This window comes from Heloderma suspectum, chromosome 5 (genome assembly GCF_057233095.1).
Source record: "Heloderma suspectum isolate Gila_16-S chromosome 5, 16-S_ref, whole genome shotgun sequence".
Lineage (NCBI taxonomy): Eukaryota > Metazoa > Chordata > Lepidosauria > Squamata > Helodermatidae > Heloderma > Heloderma suspectum.
The window spans coordinates 50,885,482-50,904,178 of NC_139462.1; the positions used below are offsets into that span (position 1 = coordinate 50,885,482).

General features: G+C 40.5%; 2 protein-coding genes across 3 annotated transcripts in view; one reads left to right on the plus strand and one right to left on the minus strand.

Annotated features, from left to right (window-relative positions):
* Positions 1-5,743, plus strand: part of HSPA4L (heat shock protein family A (Hsp70) member 4 like) — a 47,075-nt gene extending 41,332 nt beyond the window's left edge. For both annotated transcript variants that reach the window (XM_084855998.1, XM_084855999.1), the window contains 4 exons: positions 1,326-1,433; positions 3,145-3,264; positions 4,163-4,324; positions 5,047-5,743. In XM_084855998.1, coding sequence (XP_084712124.1) covers positions 1,326-1,433; positions 3,145-3,264; positions 4,163-4,324; positions 5,047-5,232 — 576 coding nt within the window. In that variant the 3' untranslated portion in view covers positions 5,233-5,743. The remainder of the gene's footprint in view (positions 1-1,325; positions 1,434-3,144; positions 3,265-4,162; positions 4,325-5,046) is intronic.
* A 5,892-nt stretch (positions 5,744-11,635) lies between these two features.
* On the minus strand, positions 11,636-16,259 carry LOC146343875 (uncharacterized). Its single transcript, XM_084856000.1, has 6 exons — positions 16,088-16,259; positions 15,957-15,996; positions 14,676-14,764; positions 14,009-14,169; positions 13,322-13,413; positions 11,636-12,840 (listed from the first exon to the last, which is right to left on the minus strand). Exons 1-6 carry the CDS (start codon positions 16,131-16,133, stop codon positions 12,681-12,683), a joined length of 588 nt encoding a protein of 195 aa, XP_084712126.1. The 5' UTR covers positions 16,134-16,259; the 3' UTR covers positions 11,636-12,680.
* Between the last annotated feature and the right edge of the window lie 2,438 nt (positions 16,260-18,697).

Below are 18,697 nucleotides of genomic sequence, written 5' to 3' on the forward strand. Positions count from 1 at the left end.
GGGGAATCTTGTCATATAGGAACTAGGCAGAGGGCCTTCTCTGGTGGCACCTTGTTGCTGGAATGCTCTCCCCATTGAAGTTAGACTTGTACCGTCGCTGCAATAATTGTAGTGTCAAGTTAAAGCTTACTAATTTACCCAGGCATTTAAAAGTATGATGTTGTTTTTAGCTTAGTTTAGGCTGCTTTTCATTCCTCTTGATTTGTTTTTATTATAATGTTTTATGTGTGTGCTTTTATTATATTTGTGACGTATTTGGGTTGTTACATTTTTATTTACTGCCCTGGTATCTTCGGATGAAGGCTGCTGGGTTAAAATACTTTTCATAAATAAATACCACTTAAAGGTGACTTTTTGAAATATTGAAGGGAGTCTAAGATAACTTGGAATCAGCACATTATCATTCATTTTTAGAAGGAAAGGGCATCTTCAGTATTTTCTCTTCCATTTCATATTATAACACCAGAACCAAAGCAACCTCATAAAACAAATTAGTGTGCCTTTAACTCTCAATCCTGTCAATTTAAAATTTGCCCTGTCAGTTTAGTTGTTTACGACATTTTCAATGTTTTTTAAAATTTATGGTTTCCTTTTCACTGATATTTCCATTTCATATTATTGTACTTCTGTCTGTTACACATAACAGTGGTGTTGTTTTTAATCACTGCATTTGTCACAATTCATGTGTGTATTGGCAAGGAAAAATACACTGGTGTGTCTCCTTCTACATAAGTATTGATTTAAGTGTACTAAATTTTAACTGTGCTACAGCACTTAACTGAATTAGCCAGGTATTTCTGAGAGAGAAGCTTAAATGGAATTATAGCCTTGCTACATTGCTTGACTAATTAACCATTAGACTTAATTTACTTAGCTTTATACCTTGCTCTGTCCTTCAGTCTCTGGCTGGGTTAGACAAACTGTCAATCTTTATGCAGAAAGTACAACCTTAAAGCAAGAATATGATGTCCTTGAAGTAATTGTAATAAGAAAAACTCTATTTCTTCTACCTGTTTCTATACCTTAGCAAGAATGCATGAGACAATTGGCAGTTGGCAGCTCACTTTTTAATATGGATGATAGTTTGAAGTCCTGTTTCTGGCACTGCAGTCCCTACCACTGCTGCTGCCATTTTCCCCTTCCTTATGAACCAATGCAGAACTCAGAATTTCTTATAATATGTGTCTTTGTTACAATTTAATTACTCTATAGTACTATAAATAGTAGTAGAAGACATTCTCACATAGCCACCTACTGTTGTTTTCACTAATTCAAAACAACAAGGCTTGATGTACTACTTTAGCATTTTCTACTGCTTTTTCTAGGATTCAAGGAAGATAACTTTAATGTTGGAGGATACAGAAAACTGGCTTTATGAAGATGGAGAAGACCAACCAAAGCATGTGTATGTGGAAAAACTTCAGGAAATGAAAGTAAGACCTGCACTCCTAGATATGTAACACTTGAATAGCCTGTCCGCACTGTCCTTAATTGTAAACTCTCCTCCCTGGAGACATGGACTTGATGGTATTGCAGTCCCTAAACAAAAACCACTGAAATCTCACCAGAAACTACAGTTTCAAGGTGTCACAAATCTATTTATTTCTTCTTAAAGTAGATTAAATTAAGTAGCTACAAGTACTGCAAGTGGCTTCAGGTTGTCTTAAGTACAGACATCAGAAACTTCCTTAGAGTTGTCCACCTTCCAACATAAAACTAACTGTCCATCCCATACACATAAATCATAATCAGGAAGTTAGTCCTTCATAGGACAGGACTTTCTCACTTGATCTTCTGATGTTTATTGTGGCTCCTGGTAGAAGATGCAAGAGGCACTAGGGAATGTACACAAAGGTGTTAACAAGCCTCCCTACCAACATCCACCCTCAAATACTCAAGCTGTTGCTCTGCTACTGAATCTCTGGGCTGCAGCAGGCTGCATGAAATACTCCCTGCCCTGGTAAGTGCGTGTGTGTGCGCGCGTGCGCTTTTGTATGCCTCCTACCAGTCCTTAGGTTTTTCTCTCCCTTTCTCATTGTACTAGAACCTGGGGTCATCCTGTGAAGCTGAATGGTGGAAGTACCACTTCACACAGCACATAGTTAAAACTATGGTATTTGCAACCACAAGATGTAGTGATGGCCACCAATTTCGGCAGCTTTAAAAGAGGATTAGACAAATTCATGTAGGATACAGCTATCAATATTTTCTAGTCAGGGTGCCTATATATTTCCTCCAGTATCAGAGGCAGTATGCCTATTAATACTGGCTTCTGGAGAACATGAGTAGGGAGGTGCTGTTGCACTCATCCCACTCTTGTGGGCTTCCTGTAGGCATCTGGTTGATCACTGTGCAACAGAATGCTGGACTAGATTGGTGTGATCCATCACAACCCTTCTTCTGGGTGTTCTAGCATCCATCCCTTGGGAATAATCCATACATTGTACCCTTTTGGCTCTTTCCCACATCAAAACTGAAGCATCCTTCAGTTTGTGGTGTGCTCTCTAGGAGGAACCCGGGCAACTCCCACCACCGCCCCACCAGTCCACTTAACAGAATTGTCTTCCGGGTTACTCCCACAAAGGACCAGATCTGTTCTTTAGGTGCCTTATCATTTTCATGATATTTGTATCCTGCCTTTCTACCACGGAGGTCAGAGTAGCACTGTTCCAAACTGAGGTTGGTGGGAGCCAGCAGCCATCTGTTGGGGATGCTCTAGCACTGGATTTCCTGCATCAGTCACAGGGATGAACTGAATAGAGTTGCAGGGTGGCTTGTCGCCAGCATTTCTAAGTACAGCTGAAATACAGGCTTGCTGGTATGTGATCCACTTTTCTGGCTTCCTCAGCAAGGTAACTAGTCCTTTTGCTTCCCGATAGTGCCATGCTTGTATTCCTATGTCAGTAATTTTACAAGCACTTCTGCTTAATTACTCTAACATTCATAAATATAATAAATTGAATAAAAATAAAAATATGAGGTTGGATGCAGACTTAGTAATATGTAGAGTAGACTCATTGAAATCAATGGGATTTCATTTAGTTGACCTGTCTGGATCCAACCCATAGTGTCTTTATCCAGGTTTTCTCCAGTTTTTAGTGAATAATTGTATTATATATCAATATCTGTTTCTTATGTTTGTAGAAATTTGGTGGTCCTATTCAAGATAGGTACATGGAACATGAGGAGAGGCCAAAAGCTTTACATGATTTGGGAAAGAAACTCCAGCTGCTTATGAAAGCTGTAGAAGGATACAAAAATAAGGTAGGACCCAAGACATTGCATGTTTCTAACAGTGCAATCCTATGCATATCCATTCAGAAGTAAATCCCATTGACTTTAATAGGACTTACTCCTAGGTAAGCATGTATATGATTGCAGACTAAATAAGAAGACCAGAATTTACAGGGTCATTTTAATTGTACTGCGTAGAGCTCTGCATGATTTAACAAGTTTTCTAAAAATAATAGTATCCCTGCAAACTTTGAGGTTACCCTGATAACACCCTCTTACGGATGGCTACATTTTTGGCTACATTTGCACAGGCATGCAAATACTTCCTTTAATAATGGAGATAGTTTGTACATGTAGACATGAGTCATCAAATGGTATGTGTGTATGTCTGAAACTGTTGATTTATCGGGCACAGTATGGCATCATCTTAAACTGTCTAGTTCTACCACAAATACTCCTTTAGTACAAGGTCTGTTAATCTAACATTCCTGTAAGCACATTTCTTTATACCATCTCTGATCAGATTTAAAGAAAGAGTGTAATGTTTTCTCAGAATTAGGTGATACGGAACATGTAATGAAAATTGTTTTCCCCCTCTGCTGAGCTAGTTTATTTAATTGATGTCTGACCAAACACAGGTGAGTTTATCAGCAAGATTATTTACTAACGGGAGTATGAGACTGTTTTGAAAGAGTTGCAGATAAGCAAGGATGTTGCAGATGAATTCAGGGAGTTTACATTGTCAATGCAGAATTTCCCTCAGTGGAGGAGGTTATCCTGAGACACTTCAAACTATGATTTTCTGATTTATTTGCTAACAGCAAACCACAGTTTGTCAATTCAACCATAGTTAGGCTTCCTTAATAATTGTTGTGTCTGTGTGTTCATTACCTTGCTGAATTCTGAATCAAAATGTTTTTCTTCCTAGGATGAAAAATATGATCACATTGATCCTGCTGACATGGAAAAAGTTGAAAAGTGTACCAGTGAGGCTATGAATTGGTTGAATTCAAAAATGAATGCACAGAACAGGCTGAGTCTGACACAGGATCCTGTTGTGAAAGTGGCAGAAATAATAGCAAAATCCAAGGTAAATAATCTAGAACATTTCTGTGAGTAAAATTGTGTTAATGGAAAAATAAGCATGGATAGACCGAGAAACAAATTCGTATTGTGAGTAGTAGTAGGGAACAAGATACATTTCTATCATAACACCCTAGCCCCTGCATCTATTCTTCTGCAACTTTGTAGGTTTCTTGCCTGGCAAAACCTCTATGACATGTGCCATTTTCAGTCAAATTGCCCAAAAAAATCATGGGGAGGGAAGAGAACTGCTGCACCTATCCTTCTGAGACCTCGCCATTTTCTTACTTGGAACCACTTCTTTGCTGTCTTTCATTTTCAGAAGAATGGTCCACAAGGAACATAGGGGAATAAGATGAAAATGTAGATAGCAGTAAACAGATTCCCACCAAACAATGGAGAATTCTTACCTGTGTGGATAACCAAGGAGAAGTTTCCTGTGTGCCCTTAAATACAGTAGAAGCCATTTGTCATACTTCATGCAAAGCTTGATCATTGAACAGTAATTTAGCAATCAAGATTTGAGTCAGTTTCCATTATTGAAGGCTCTTCAAGCCGACTTATATATAGCTGCTCTATACCACAGTCTTCCAATCATGGGTAAATCTCTGGTCAAATAATTATCCCCAGGTTTACCTTCCAAATACTACACCATAACCAATTTAATGCGCCACTGTGTTCTCATTTCTCACTGATTTATCATAACTTTTTTTCTCTTAATTCTAACAGGAACTGGACAGTTTATGTAACCCTATTATTTACAAGCCTAAACCCAAGGCAGAGCCACTCTCTGAAGGTCAGGCAAAATCTAATAATGAACACAATGGACCAATGAATGGACAGAGCGGTGCTGACACAAAATCAGAGGACACTTGCCAGCAGCCTAAATCATCTGAAGAAATGGATGTGGACTAGGTTTTACATTTCTTTCAGTCCATTAAAAACAGTGCAAGTAATCTGAGGGTCCATCTTTCTTTATGTCTGATTCACACTACAGATGTTCAGTTACTTAGTCAACTTTCTGTCCTTTGTTCTTTGCAGTAGGTTTGAAAGTGTTTCTCTGTTGAGTGCATTCCCATTGTTCATTCCATTGATGCCGCTTGTGTGGAGCTTTAGTTGAATGTAGATTGTAAAAGTCAGTTTAAGCTTTCCCGATATATTTTATATCAAACAGGCAGATTTGATACATATAAATGACAACAATCTACCTTATTTAAAGCTTTTATTGTGGGTAAGCCTCTGCTCCTTTATTCAGGAAAGGCCACTGTATTGCACTATTGATGCTGAAGTGTAGATTTTTGCATCTTTATTTTGGAAGATATTGGATTTGATGTGGCTTAAACATTGCCACTTGAAGCACTGATCTTTTTGTAGTTGTTGTACTGTTCTGATTTAAATATTAAAATAGAGGTTAGCTGGCAAACTAGTTCATCTTGTTGATGTACCATGAAAACTTGTAAAAACCTTGTAGACAAAGCATCTAAAGCTTGAAAGGAGCTCATACCAGCAGCATTATTTGTCATAAGACTAGTAACATGACTCAAAATAAAGCTCATGGTCTCCATGTACACACAGTCCTGTATATCATATTCTGTGTTGATGCTGAGACACTGTTAAAGTTGTAATAGTATGAAACATTAGTGGAATTTTAAAGGCCAAAACTGGGGAGACACGTTTTCATTTTTCTTAATTACCTCTAACCTAGTTGGTTTGGCTTCATTCTGAATGCTGCGTATGCATGTTTTTTAAATATGTCCTCCGTTCAATTAAAAGTAGTAAATACACACACAAAATGGTCATAAATTGGTATTGATCTTATCTTTGTCAGTATTTGCTGAAATGCTTCAGCCATTCTGCTTGGCAAATGATCTTCTATTTTGGGGTCTGTGCTTGGAAAAGAAGCAGAATATGTAGCAAAATCTGTTAGCGGTGGTTCTAAGCATCCTTTGCTGGCTATATTTGGCACCCTTAAAATACTAAGCCAAAAGGCACATATAAGCTACTAATGTTCCAAATGCACTGATCTAAAGCGAATACTACAGGTACAGTTCATAAGTCTGAAAACCAATCTGAGGAGGTACTAACTCAACTGTCTTGAAAGACGGACAAGTGTGGGTTCTTCCATCAAAGCACTCATTATGAAGAAATGGCACCCTTTCTTGGGATAACCCAGTCTTTGGCTTAAAAGTTACTATTGTTATGTTAGCAGAGCTTTGCCCTTTTGAAAGACCTGCAAGTGATTCAGTTGTCTGTCTTCTTTACTCCATTGCTACTATGCAAATTTAATTAGTTCATTTCAAACTGCTCAGTTGCTGCTTGTATTTGTGTGTATATAGTCAGTGATTCTAGACCAGGATGCCTGCAAAAGGATTTTCTGTACTGCTTTGTATGTCCTCTCAATCCCCAGCATTACAGATTACTGACTGTAATAGGCAGGATTTTTCCTCATTGTACAATGTATAGCAATATGTCCGTAAGGTTGCTAAATGTTTTGCTCTTTTTTGTGATGGGTCTCCAAAGCAATTGTGTTACGTTCTTAAACTTAAGACTTAAAAGGAAGAGATGTTCCCTTTTGGTGTGCTCTGCCCCCTTCTGCAGTCTCCAAGTTCTCTGCTTTGACAGTAAGTGGTAGGCTTTTCTGCAGCAGGTGCTTTCACTTTGGACAGTCATTCTTGGCCTGGGCTTATTTTCTCAGGCCTTTAACCAGCTTCTTCCAGGGTAGAATGGAAGACAAGCAGCCGCTCAGTAATTTCCTGCTTGTCACAAGGGATCATGTGGTGGGTGTGGAACTGTGTGTTCTTCTCCTAGCCACCTTTAGCTCTAGTCCTGAGATGAATTTCTGGTATTCTCAAACGAATGGCTTGAGAGATGGGACAGTGAGTACCAGAGATTTCCACCTGGCCTGTCCATGAGCATGCCTCTCTGGAACTAGAACCAAAGGCATAAAAAAACCTTTGTTAGCTGTAATCCTCACCACTCCTCTGAGGTTTCCAGATGTTCTCTCCCCACACCCTGATAACAAGAGAAGTCAGATTCTTCTCAGGCTAGGATGCTTCTACACAAGTCTGAAGACCTCGCATGGGGAATTACCTTCCGCTGGAACTCGACAGAAAATGGAGGTAAGTCACAGCTTACTTTCCTTCCAGCAGAAAAGGAGGCCTAGCAACATCTGTACTATGTAGGAAAGCCACTGAAGATATTGTTGGGAGATGACATATTCTGAGGGTACATCACTGACTTTAAGGAGCTATCAAAAGATTAATTAATCTCTCTATCACACAAACTTATGAGAGGAGGCCATCCATCATTTCAGGCTATAGACCTAGTTGCTAGCAGCTAGCTTTGGGATCCTTATTTAGACTTGGGCCTCTAGTGGATTTTCTTTGCAGAAGATATAGATAGGAAAGTGAGTAGTCCATTGCAGAATCTCTGATGTGATGAGAGGAAGCCAAGGTGTGTACACCACTGGCAGACCTAGACAAATACATGTTCGCTGTGGATGTTGATCTAGAAAGAAGAAGTGATTCTGGAGCCCCATCTGATTCAAAGGAGGTGGGGGTTTTGTGTCAAAGGCCCCTCATATCACTCTTGGAACTTCACACAATTCACCTAAATCCATGGTCCCTTGCCCAAGTCTTAGAGAAGAGGATGCCCTGTTTCATTTGACCAATATCTATGCACTAGCTGGCATATATAAATGGGACCAGGTCACACAGCTTTACTAGGAAGCATTTCTACCTTTCACTTGGGGATAAATATATGTGATATCTATCTTGATAGGCCTTCCCCAACCTGGTGCCCTCCCCATGTGTGGCTGGGGGCTGCTGGGAGTTATAGTCCAACACATCTGGAGGGCACTAGGTTGTGAAGGCTGAGCTAGACCCAAACAAGTGTAGTCTCAAGTAAGGAATCTGCAGAGATACTCTAAGCCCTAAGTCACCCACAGGCAGACACTTGCCGCCAGAGGCAACCAAAACAGGGATCTGTTCTTCAGCAAGCACAGAACACTATATTTATTTATTACATTTCTATACCACCCAATAGCTGAAACTCTCACCAGCTTTGGGGTAAATGTTCTGGCCCCAAGCAGGTTTCTGTTATGCTTTGTCCTTCCAATTGTAATATATTGCTTCAGTACATCCTGTTCATATTGGAGTGGCGCTATAGGTAATGCTCAAACCTGACCGTCACAGGGCATGGGCAGGGAGACCTGGCCAGCTGAAACAAAAAAATAATTTTATCGGAAGAGTGGAATATAGACAGCAAGTCTTCATACACTGGTAGGTTACTTGGAAACCTGACTTATTAGAAGGGATTAATAGTCACCTTTTTCTCACTACTGTTTTAAATTTGCTTATCTACTGACCAGTGGTGCACCATCCTGTTGTTTTGGAGTATATCCCAAATAGCCCACAGGAGAATAATTCACAAGTAAGCACCTGTTGGGTCATGCAGCTTTCCAACATTCTTTTGACTTGTATGTTATGTGAAAGTCCATTCCTTCCAGACTTCCAGCTGCTTCAGCCTGTGGTGAATGGTTGATGTCAATAGCATATTCTATATGCTGAATTCATCTTTTGGCAATCTGCTGTGATAAGTCCATTTAATGACGTATTCCAAACCTGGGGTGAGGATCCTGTGATCCTCAGCCTAATTTCATGTGGTGTGGCATAGGGTGCAGTCTCCGCAATGCTGCATACTTCACCCACTTTGAGCTCTGGCTGTGCCCACCATCAGCAACAGCTCCCAGTCAACTTTTTCCATGGGTCAATGGCCCTTCATAGGAAGAAGTTTCTCTGCCACTGTTCTAAACAAATGCTAACTGGACACTAAATTGAGAATTGGTTAAACAGAGCTTTGTATAAAATATCTTAAGATGGAATATTAGTGTGAACGAAGCATGATAGCGGGCAAGAAAGTTCTGTTATAGCTGTAGAAACCTATAGCTCATCCATCCAGTGATGAGCATGGCACCCATAAAAAATGTAAGAAAGAGTTGCTCAAATATTAAGAGAAGAAACAACAAAGAGTCTTGTGGCACCTTAAAGACTTAAGTTTATTATGGCATAAGCTTTCATCTCTGGGGACCTCTTCAGCAGATGCATGAAGTGTTAGTAGGCAGGTGTATATATACACAGAGCTGTAGAGGTGAAGAAATGTAAACAATGGGGTTAGATGGCAATGAAATTGAAAAGGTCTGATGATTCAATTGAAGCTTAAAGATAGACAAAATAAGCATAGTGATCACAACAGTAATAGATGCTAATAGAGAGGATGCTTTTGAGAATAAAATCCTAAGACAAGAGCGTGTAGTGTAAATGAGGAACAATGGCGTGTTTTGCATGGTATGCTCTCACTTTTTTTGTTTACTGGAATCCCTGTGAACCACCATTGTGTGTTAAAATTACTAAGCAAGAGTATGTAGTCCAGACTTCTTCACAGTTAAGGGTTAACTAATCTGAAGTATGAACTCTTGCCTAAGAACAGAAGTGCCTTGCAGGATCTGATTAAGCTCCACCTATCCCTGCACTCATTGGGTTGTAGCCAACGTTAGTCTAATTTAAGTCCCATTCATTTCAATGGGTCTGCTTTAAATAGGACTAACATTGGCTACAACCCTTTGCAAGACTCCCAGGAGGCACTAAGTGGTCCACCAGAAACTGTACAGTAGACTACCTATGGAGGGCAAACTACTTTCTGATCACCCCTGGTACAGATGTAGTTGAACCTGAGTGACAGAAAAACTAATTGATGCTCTCTGGTTTTACTTCCCACCGGGTATACATGTTCTGTGTACATGTTCAGCAAATGTCTGAATACATAAACATAATTGTACTGCTGCTTTTTCTGTCAGCACCTTTCCTCAAAACCAACCCTTGACTTCCAAAAAGATTCTCCACCTAGCACCAAGAATTCTTAGTTTCACAGATTCCTTGTTCGTGTTGAGATTTAGGGTGCAATCCTATCAAAATAGGAGGCTGCTTCTGAATTCAGAGGCGACCGCCTATCCAAAGCAAGGAAGGAGAAGCATGGAGGGGATCGTTCCCTCCACGCTTCTCCTGCCCTGTCTTTTCTGCTAGACAGCCGATTGCAGCTGTCTAGCCACAGGAGCATGGAACGGGGAATCAGGCTGCTGTACAACACATTGGATGTGTCATACAGGCAGCTACGATCTCCCCGCCCCAGAACACGCCCCCAGCTGCACCCTTTTCCAGCCCCTCCGTGCTCCTCTTGCGAGCATGGAGGATGGGGTGTTCCACACTACCTCAGAGGCAGCATGGGAGGGGGGGGTAGGTTTTCTGGGAACCTACCTTGGAGCGTGGGCTCCGAGGTCTGTTCCCGGAAAGCAGCATATCCTATGGCCATCTAGCTGCTGTCTAGCAGCTATCGGATTGCGCTCTCCGTCTATAAAATAGTTGTCTGTCTGTCTCTTAGTTAATTTAATAGAATGTTTCAGATCCTCCCCTTGAACTCATTCAGAATCATTGTAATTTAATTATAATTTTATTCCTAGCAGTTAGAACTCCTTTTCCTCACATTCACTAAGGGTTTGGTAGGCTAGTCTTCAGAATATCATTGCCCACAAGAGCTGGCCCTACATTAGGCAGGGTGAGGCAGTCACCTCAGGTGGCAGATGCTGGGAGGCAGCAGCAAGCTGTTCAGGGATAGAGCTGTGTGCTTTGCGGCCTACTTTGAGCTCCCTAAGTTAGCCTGCTGCCTTCAAATTCAGTGGGGAACATTGTCCCAACATTAGTGTTGAAGAGAGATTCATCTGCCAGTCCAGTCAGTTTTTGTATATGGAATGGGAGGGAGCACCATCTTGTCCTTCTCAGGCAGCAGAATGGCTTGAGCTGCCCATTGCCTACCAGTAATAGCACTTCGTCACATGCTCCTGCATTAATGCCTGCTCCTGTTAAACTGCTTGGTCATTGCTTCCATCATCCATGGCTCTTACCTCAAAAAGTTGGATTTAGCATTTAAATGTCTCTCACTTAAGTTTAGTGCAGCTTTAGACTGATTATCATTGGTAGTGGACATCTGCTTGAGTTGGATTGTACACTTGGCCACTAATTTTTTCATCTCCCCACCCCTTTTATGAGACTTCTGGCCATCTTCATTTCCATAGTGCAAATAGATTCTTAGGAAAAATAATTTGATTAATGGACTGTGACTTGCAATCTGAATTCTCAAGAGTAGAAGCCCCCCTCAAAAGAGTTATGTTGCCATGTTTATGAATGTGTTGCCATTTCAGTGTTCAGTAATCTTTCCCCAAAAGTGTGCTCTTTCCTTTCTTCCACACAGTTATATACACATGGTTCAAAACAAGATAATTTTATTTCCAGGCTTGCTAAGGAAGAGTCTACACAGCAGAAAGTTTACCCTGGGCTGTCAGCTGCCAGAAGTGTTAAATGACTGTTCAGAAGTGTAAAATCATGCGATGAGGGGTGGGTGTATGTTGAGTCTGAAATCACAAAGATCATTTTTATAGAAACTTTTTCTCCATTTGCTTAAATGAAAGGATTACTGTGAAAATAAAACAGTATGTATTTGGAGGACAGAAGCTTACTAAATTACAATAGTTACAAAGCAAACAAAACACCATGTGCTACTTTAATGTTTAGGTCAGTGTTAGCCTGATAAACTTGTACAGAGAACAGCATAATTGTACTGTCCTGGCAAACTGAGAATGCTGACCTCAAGTGTGCTGCTTGAGGACACCATTCTGTTTTTTCTAAAGCAGAATTCATTAAATGTACCTAAATGCAGTAGTCTCCTCATGACTGTATTAGACAAACACAACCCAAGATATAGAAAGAATCAATATGTCTGAAATGGAGGAAAGCACTTCAGCATCAACAGGAAGTTGAAGTCTAGGTAGCTGCTATTGGCAAAGTGGTCAGTTCAGCAGATGTTTTATATTTAGCACATGTATTCTGTTTAAAGTATGCAAAATATTTACAGTATATGTAAATGGGGGAATCCTTCATAGTGACATGCACAGATTGACAAATATGTCAATTGATCTCTAAGTGGCAACACGTTGCCAGAGGTGGTGTGTAAATCTTTATAATAAATATTTAAATCTACTTCTTGAACCACAAGTAATGGTCACATGAGACCTCTTTATTGCTGTTGGCTTCAACTCAGTCTGCAACTGTGATTTAATATTCCTTCTACTCAATGGGATTAGCCACTGGTGTCCATGAAGACTGGGCAGATCTGTAAAAGCCATCAAAGTGCTTCAGACCATAAAAATGTGTCGGTGCAAAGGCTTATTAAACTCATCTTTACGCATTATACATTTGAGAAAAGTAGCTTAAGTTACTTGAAACTGTTTCTGCCACACCCTGTCCAAGAAGCTGTTAAATTGCCATCTGAAATGGGTCATCAAGTTCTGCTGCAAGATTTGGTTTGTGGAAGACAGCTGACACGCAGGCTAACTCGCACAATGGAAGAGAGTGATACGCATTCATTATTCTGCTTGCATATGCTTGAACAGGTCTGAATTGGTACTGCTTTGATCTGAAAGATAAAAGGTGATCTGTTTTTTTAATGCGTGGCTATTGCTTTCTTTCTGATCAGTAGTAAAATGCATACTTTTCATGTCCAGAAGGAAATTACATTCCTCTCCCCAAACCACTTCAGGACAACTGGATATGGGGGAGGACTGGACAAGCTGTGTTCTGTATGGTAATGTTCTGATCACGCCCAATATGATCTTGTGGGACGCTCCTAAAGTATAAGATATGGAAAAACAGCTCAAGGAAGGGGGTAGGGATAGATGTATAACAAAAAGTTCCACAACATATACTGTTTGGGATGAATGACAGTTGACCATGTGTTATAGAGTGGTAAAAGACATGCTTGATTGAGTATGGCTTATCACTCAAGAAAAAAAAACTGAGTTCCTTAGTTCTGTCTTTTTTAATAAAGTGAAGTATGTTCTATTGCACCATGGTAGACACTTACACAGTGAATACAAGAATTCTAAAGTTGTACACACCTGTGTTTAAGTCTTTCTGTCTGCCTTTGCTTCAGTTCTTCAGTAATTTCATCATCTCTTACCATTTTCAAAGTGCTGGTATCTTGCATCATCTAGGGTCAACCAAAAGTGATCATATGCATTTCCATTATTAGAAGTGCTTGCTTAGCATATACATACTCGATTCAATATAAGATATATGCAGATTGCACAATTATGGGATACATGTTTTACATCTAAAGATTACTACTACAATCACAGTAATGTAATCCCCTGGAACCACTTTCTAGTAATTCATTATAAATACTATATTTTCAACCAGTCTATGTAGAAATGCATGTTTATAGCCTCATTAGAATTCTAGAAATCATACAATGGATGCTTGGCATTTTGTCCATACTGGTAGTGAGTATTAAGCAAACCCAGAAATGTTGGGATAAAGAAGGTCCATAGAAGGAGGCCAAAAGATTATAATTCCAGTTGAGAACCATCCACAAGGAGAACGACGTATCTCAACCTGTACAATGCAGCCCAGAAAGCAACAAAGGGACGGTCTAAAAAGCAACATGCCTGTAGAGCAAATGAGTCCACATTCCTCAAGCAAATGAGCCAAGTTATATGCGTCAAGGGACCCCAAAAGGCCCAAACACCAGCCAGTTTCACCTGAAGACTCCTTTCTTAGGGAACCATAGTAATAAACAATCCTACCTCAGCATTCAACATGGAATTAGATACCCTCTGTGTGGCAAAGTTTCCTGTAGGCCTCTGTACACTGGAGTCGGAGCCATTTTCTGAGCTCATGTTACAATTTGATCGTCTCCAAGATGATTTCTCTTTGATGTTCCATGGTTCTCTTTGACCAAACATACCTTTAAAAATAAAAATAAACCTGTTTGAAAGTCCTGTGTTTGACTGCTTCAGCTTTTCTCTGTTGTAAATATATCCAAATTTTACTCGCATGACTTTGCTGTATTACAAAAGAGTCATAGCTTTTATAGTAACGTAGAATGAACCACCATATGATAGTGGAATAGAAGATGAATGTGCTTCAGCTCCAAACAGAGTTAAGACGTAATCCTGTGCACGTTTAGACAGAAAAAAGTCCTACAACTGCGTAATTCGTGCATAAGTCCTACAACTGCATAAAACGTGCCTAAAATTGTGCCAAACATGACTGGGTGGAGAATGGGGTGCAATCAAGACAGACCTGGCGGTTCCCTCTAGTTAGGTAAGTGTTGTTCAGTCGTTAAGTCGTGTCCGAGTCTTCGTGACCCCATGGACCATAGCATGCCAGGCCTTTCTGTCTGCTCTCTCCCGGAGTGTGCTCAAGAGTTAGCTAAGTACATATATCAAATTATTTCCTCCATAATCTTACCTATGTATTCCCCTTCTAGGCTCCACAGCTTCACACTACAGTCCAAAGATGAGGTGAGAAGAAGCTGATGTTCACTCACAAGGCTGACACTACCCCAATGGAAAAAGAAAGAAGGTTTGGTTCATTATAACGACAGTTCTGAAAACAGACACTTCTGAGGGTATGCCATTACTGTCACAAAGATCTTGATACCCAAGTTCTTTTTGATATTGGAAGGATGATGGAACTGGGACCCCATTCATCAGTGTGTTGTGTGGAATTAATTTCCATAGAAATCACTGTGGATTTGCTTTCCCATACTGTGTTCAGGATCTGGGCTTTAGAATAAGAACCAAAATTTACGTGCTGTTTGCTTAAAGGGCTGTCACTGGGAAAGTAGACTGGAACATAAAGGCCCATTTCATACACCATATGTTTTTCCTATTCAGAAAGTATGTTTAGTGAATGGGCAAGCTGCATTTAATTGTCCTGTGTGATGATCCCTCACATGGGTTCTATGATTATATATTCAATAGGAACATAGGAAGCTGCCTTAAACAGAATCACACCATTGGTAAATGTCACCCAGTATTGTTGACACAGGGTTCCAGGCAGGGATTTTTCTAGCCCCACCTAGAGATGCCAGGGATTGAACCTGGGACCTTCTACATGCAAAGCAGGTGCGCTACCACTGAGCCATGGCCCCTTCCCACTACATAGCTGAATGTGTGGAATCATATGTCCTGATCTATATATTGGGTGTGTTATTTCCTGCACAGAAGCTCTTCCCCATAGGAAAAATAGATGTATATTCCCATGTTTCCCTAGAAGACAAGCTGTGCTGCATCAGCTCCCACCACCACCAGTGTAATATGAGAAGGGATTCAAAGATGTGAGTAGCTAGGCCCTACTGTGTCCATATATGCTATATGCACATTGACTAGTTATTATTAGTTATATTTATATACCACTACATATAATAAAATCCCGAAGTGGTTCACATATAAATATTAAAATCAGAGTTTTCCAGATCAAATCTAAACTCAGTGTTAAACCCCTTGATTTTGAAGTGCCACCTCCTGTCTCCTCCAACATTCAACATGACAAAAATGTCTTATAGCCCTCCACCCATTTTAGAATACAATTCCCGTCAGCCCCAGCCAGCATAGCCAGTGCTCAGAAATGCTGGGAGATGCAGTTTGAAACAACTGGAGGGCCCCCAGGTTGGGCAAGACTGCTCTAATGATAAGACACACATTGAAAGTGATGGACTGGACCAATGTATTCAACAGCATGGCTTACCTTGTGACACAGCAGCTGTGCGCTTTCCAGCTCTGGAGTACTATAACAAATTAAGGGGGCAATGGAGTAAGAATGTATACTCTGGAAGGAACATGAACATGCTGGTTTTGAATAAAAAATGTTTCTCTCACAAGCTGGTGGATTGGCCTCCGGCCCATTCATGGCATAGTCCACCATGTTCCAGATACAGAGAGAGCCCTGCTGGTCTCCTGTGCACAAGAGGGAATCATTGTTGCTGACTGCCAGGTCAGTGATTGTAGGTCTCTCTTTGGACTGCAAGTGAGGGAAAAAAAGATGGACGTGTTGTGTGACAAAGTATCAGCTGCTGGGTTAGAAGGAACGTCAGTATGAACTTTGTGGTGGGAATGTCCTTTAATCTGTGCATTGTATCCATCTTTACTCTTTGTAAGATATGGGCAGAGCAACCCTAAAGGTCTACTCCCCCTGCCCTTTTTTAAACAAACTGTTAAGTGGCTTCACCACAGTAATAAAAATGCATAGAGGCCCATCTAGTGGGAATTAGTAATATGGAACAACTTTTTTAACCAAAAATGATCAGTACTTACACTAGAGAAATGAGCAAATCGTTTCCCATGGCCATATATATTCCAGAATGTAATATAACCTAGGAAATAACATCAATGCAACTCTATCAGAAACAACATAAATGAAACATATTTTTTCTGGCTTTTAAAAGAAATTTAGAAATATGCACTCTGTAGTTGAATATGTGAATGCGTATAAGCGCGCGGGGGGGTACTATTCTATATTTTATTACAAATGGTGAAACGATACAATGTTTTGTCTACACAGCAAAGTTCATTTTGTACCCTACAGTGGCCGTACCACCGGGCCTTGTCCTGGCATTTGTGGAGGATTTCCACCAGCATATTTTTGCTTTCATTTATAATAAAATAGTTGTAGAAAACTCTTCCAGCTAGCATTGTCCAATAAAACTGAATAGATACAAGGCATTTAAACACTTCTAAAGCCCCCTGTCAGTATGTAGTAGACTCAAGGAAGACTTCTTCAGCTACTGCTGGAAGTTCATAAGAAAAAATTCAGAGGGGAGATCTTATCTCAGTTCACATTTTTGTTTGATCTGGTTGCCACTTCCAACAGCACCACACTAATCTTAAAAGGCATTGCCCCATTTGGATAACATGACCATAGTGCTGATGGTTCATCCTTTTAATTATAATAAAAAATACTTCAGCGTTCATATAGCACTTCCAATTGTTCAAAGTGTTTCATCTGCATTATCTATTGGTCATACTTACAACTACCCTGTAAGTTAAGTCAGCATTATTATCATCTCTCCTTTTGCAGACTGGGATGGGGTGGGGGAAACTGAGGCCCCATAGAGCCATCACCATAGAAGCTTGTTAAGAAGAAGCTGCTTTGCTCTGTCAGATGCTGGTGATGTAATGAGGACAATGCCTCCTTCAGGCATATGATCTGGGCATGTCCAGTAGCAGCTTCCTTTTGGTTGGAAGTCATTGGTTGTATAAATGTTCTCAAGAAAAATGTGATAATGTGCTTTTAAATTACATCCTTGTGATGTGGGCATTAACAGATGGACAGCAAAAGTGGATACACAGAGCCCTTGCAGTTGCAAAGAGATGCATTTCAGACTGGCAATGATAAACACGCACCACCTACCATTCAATGAACTGAAGATCTTACTGTTCCTACAGCCGTCAATTTCATATTGATCCTTATTTAGATATATGGACTGCTTATATTAACATATGTATTTGTAATGAAAGTCCTTCTTTCTCCCTCTTTTTCTTTTTCATACTAAGGCTGATTACAGTCTGGGCCAGAAATATTGGAACAAGGATAACTATTTTGGCAGTTGGCCTCTGTACACCACCACATTGAAGTTGAAAGGAAACACACCCAGATGGGAGCGAAGTCAGGACTTTCAGCTGTAATTCAAGGGGTTGACAAAAGTGGGGCACTAACCATTCAGGAAGGACAGCCAGTGGCAAACACACACACACATCGTTGGTGGCTCATAAGTAATGGGACAAATCAACATCATTTCAAACTTAAGGATCACCTTTAATACCTGGATGAAAATCCTTTGCAGTCAATGACTGCCTGAAGTCAGGAACCCATGAACATGACCAAATGCTGAGTTTCCTCCCTTGAGATGCATTGCCAGGCCTTCACTGCAGCTGCCTTCAGCTGCTGCTTGTTTGTGGGTCTTTCTGCCTTCAGTCTTGTCTTCAGTAAGTGACAAGCATGCTCTATTGGGTTGAGATCAGGTGACTGACTTGGCCAATGAAGAACATCCCACTTCTTTGCCTTCAGAAACTCTTGGGTAGCTTTTGCTGTATGTTTTGGGTCATTATCCATCTGCAGTATGAAGTGGCACCCTATCAGTTTGTCAGCATTCAGCTGAATCTGAGCAGAAAGTATAGCCCTATACACTTCAGAATTCATCCTGCTGCTTTTATCAGCAGTCAGGTCATCAATAAACACCAGTGACCTGGTTCCATTGGCAGCCATACATGCCCATGCCATAACACTGCCTCCACCATGTTTGACAGATGATGTGGTATGCTTTGGATCATGAGCTGTTCCTTTCCTTCTCCATACTTTTCTCTTCCCATTATTCTGGTACAAGTTAATCTTGGTTTCATCAGTCCAAAGAATCTTATTCCAGAACTGGGCAGGCTTTTTTAGGTGTTTGCTGGCAAAGGCTAGTCTGGCCTTTCTGTTCTTGAGCGTTA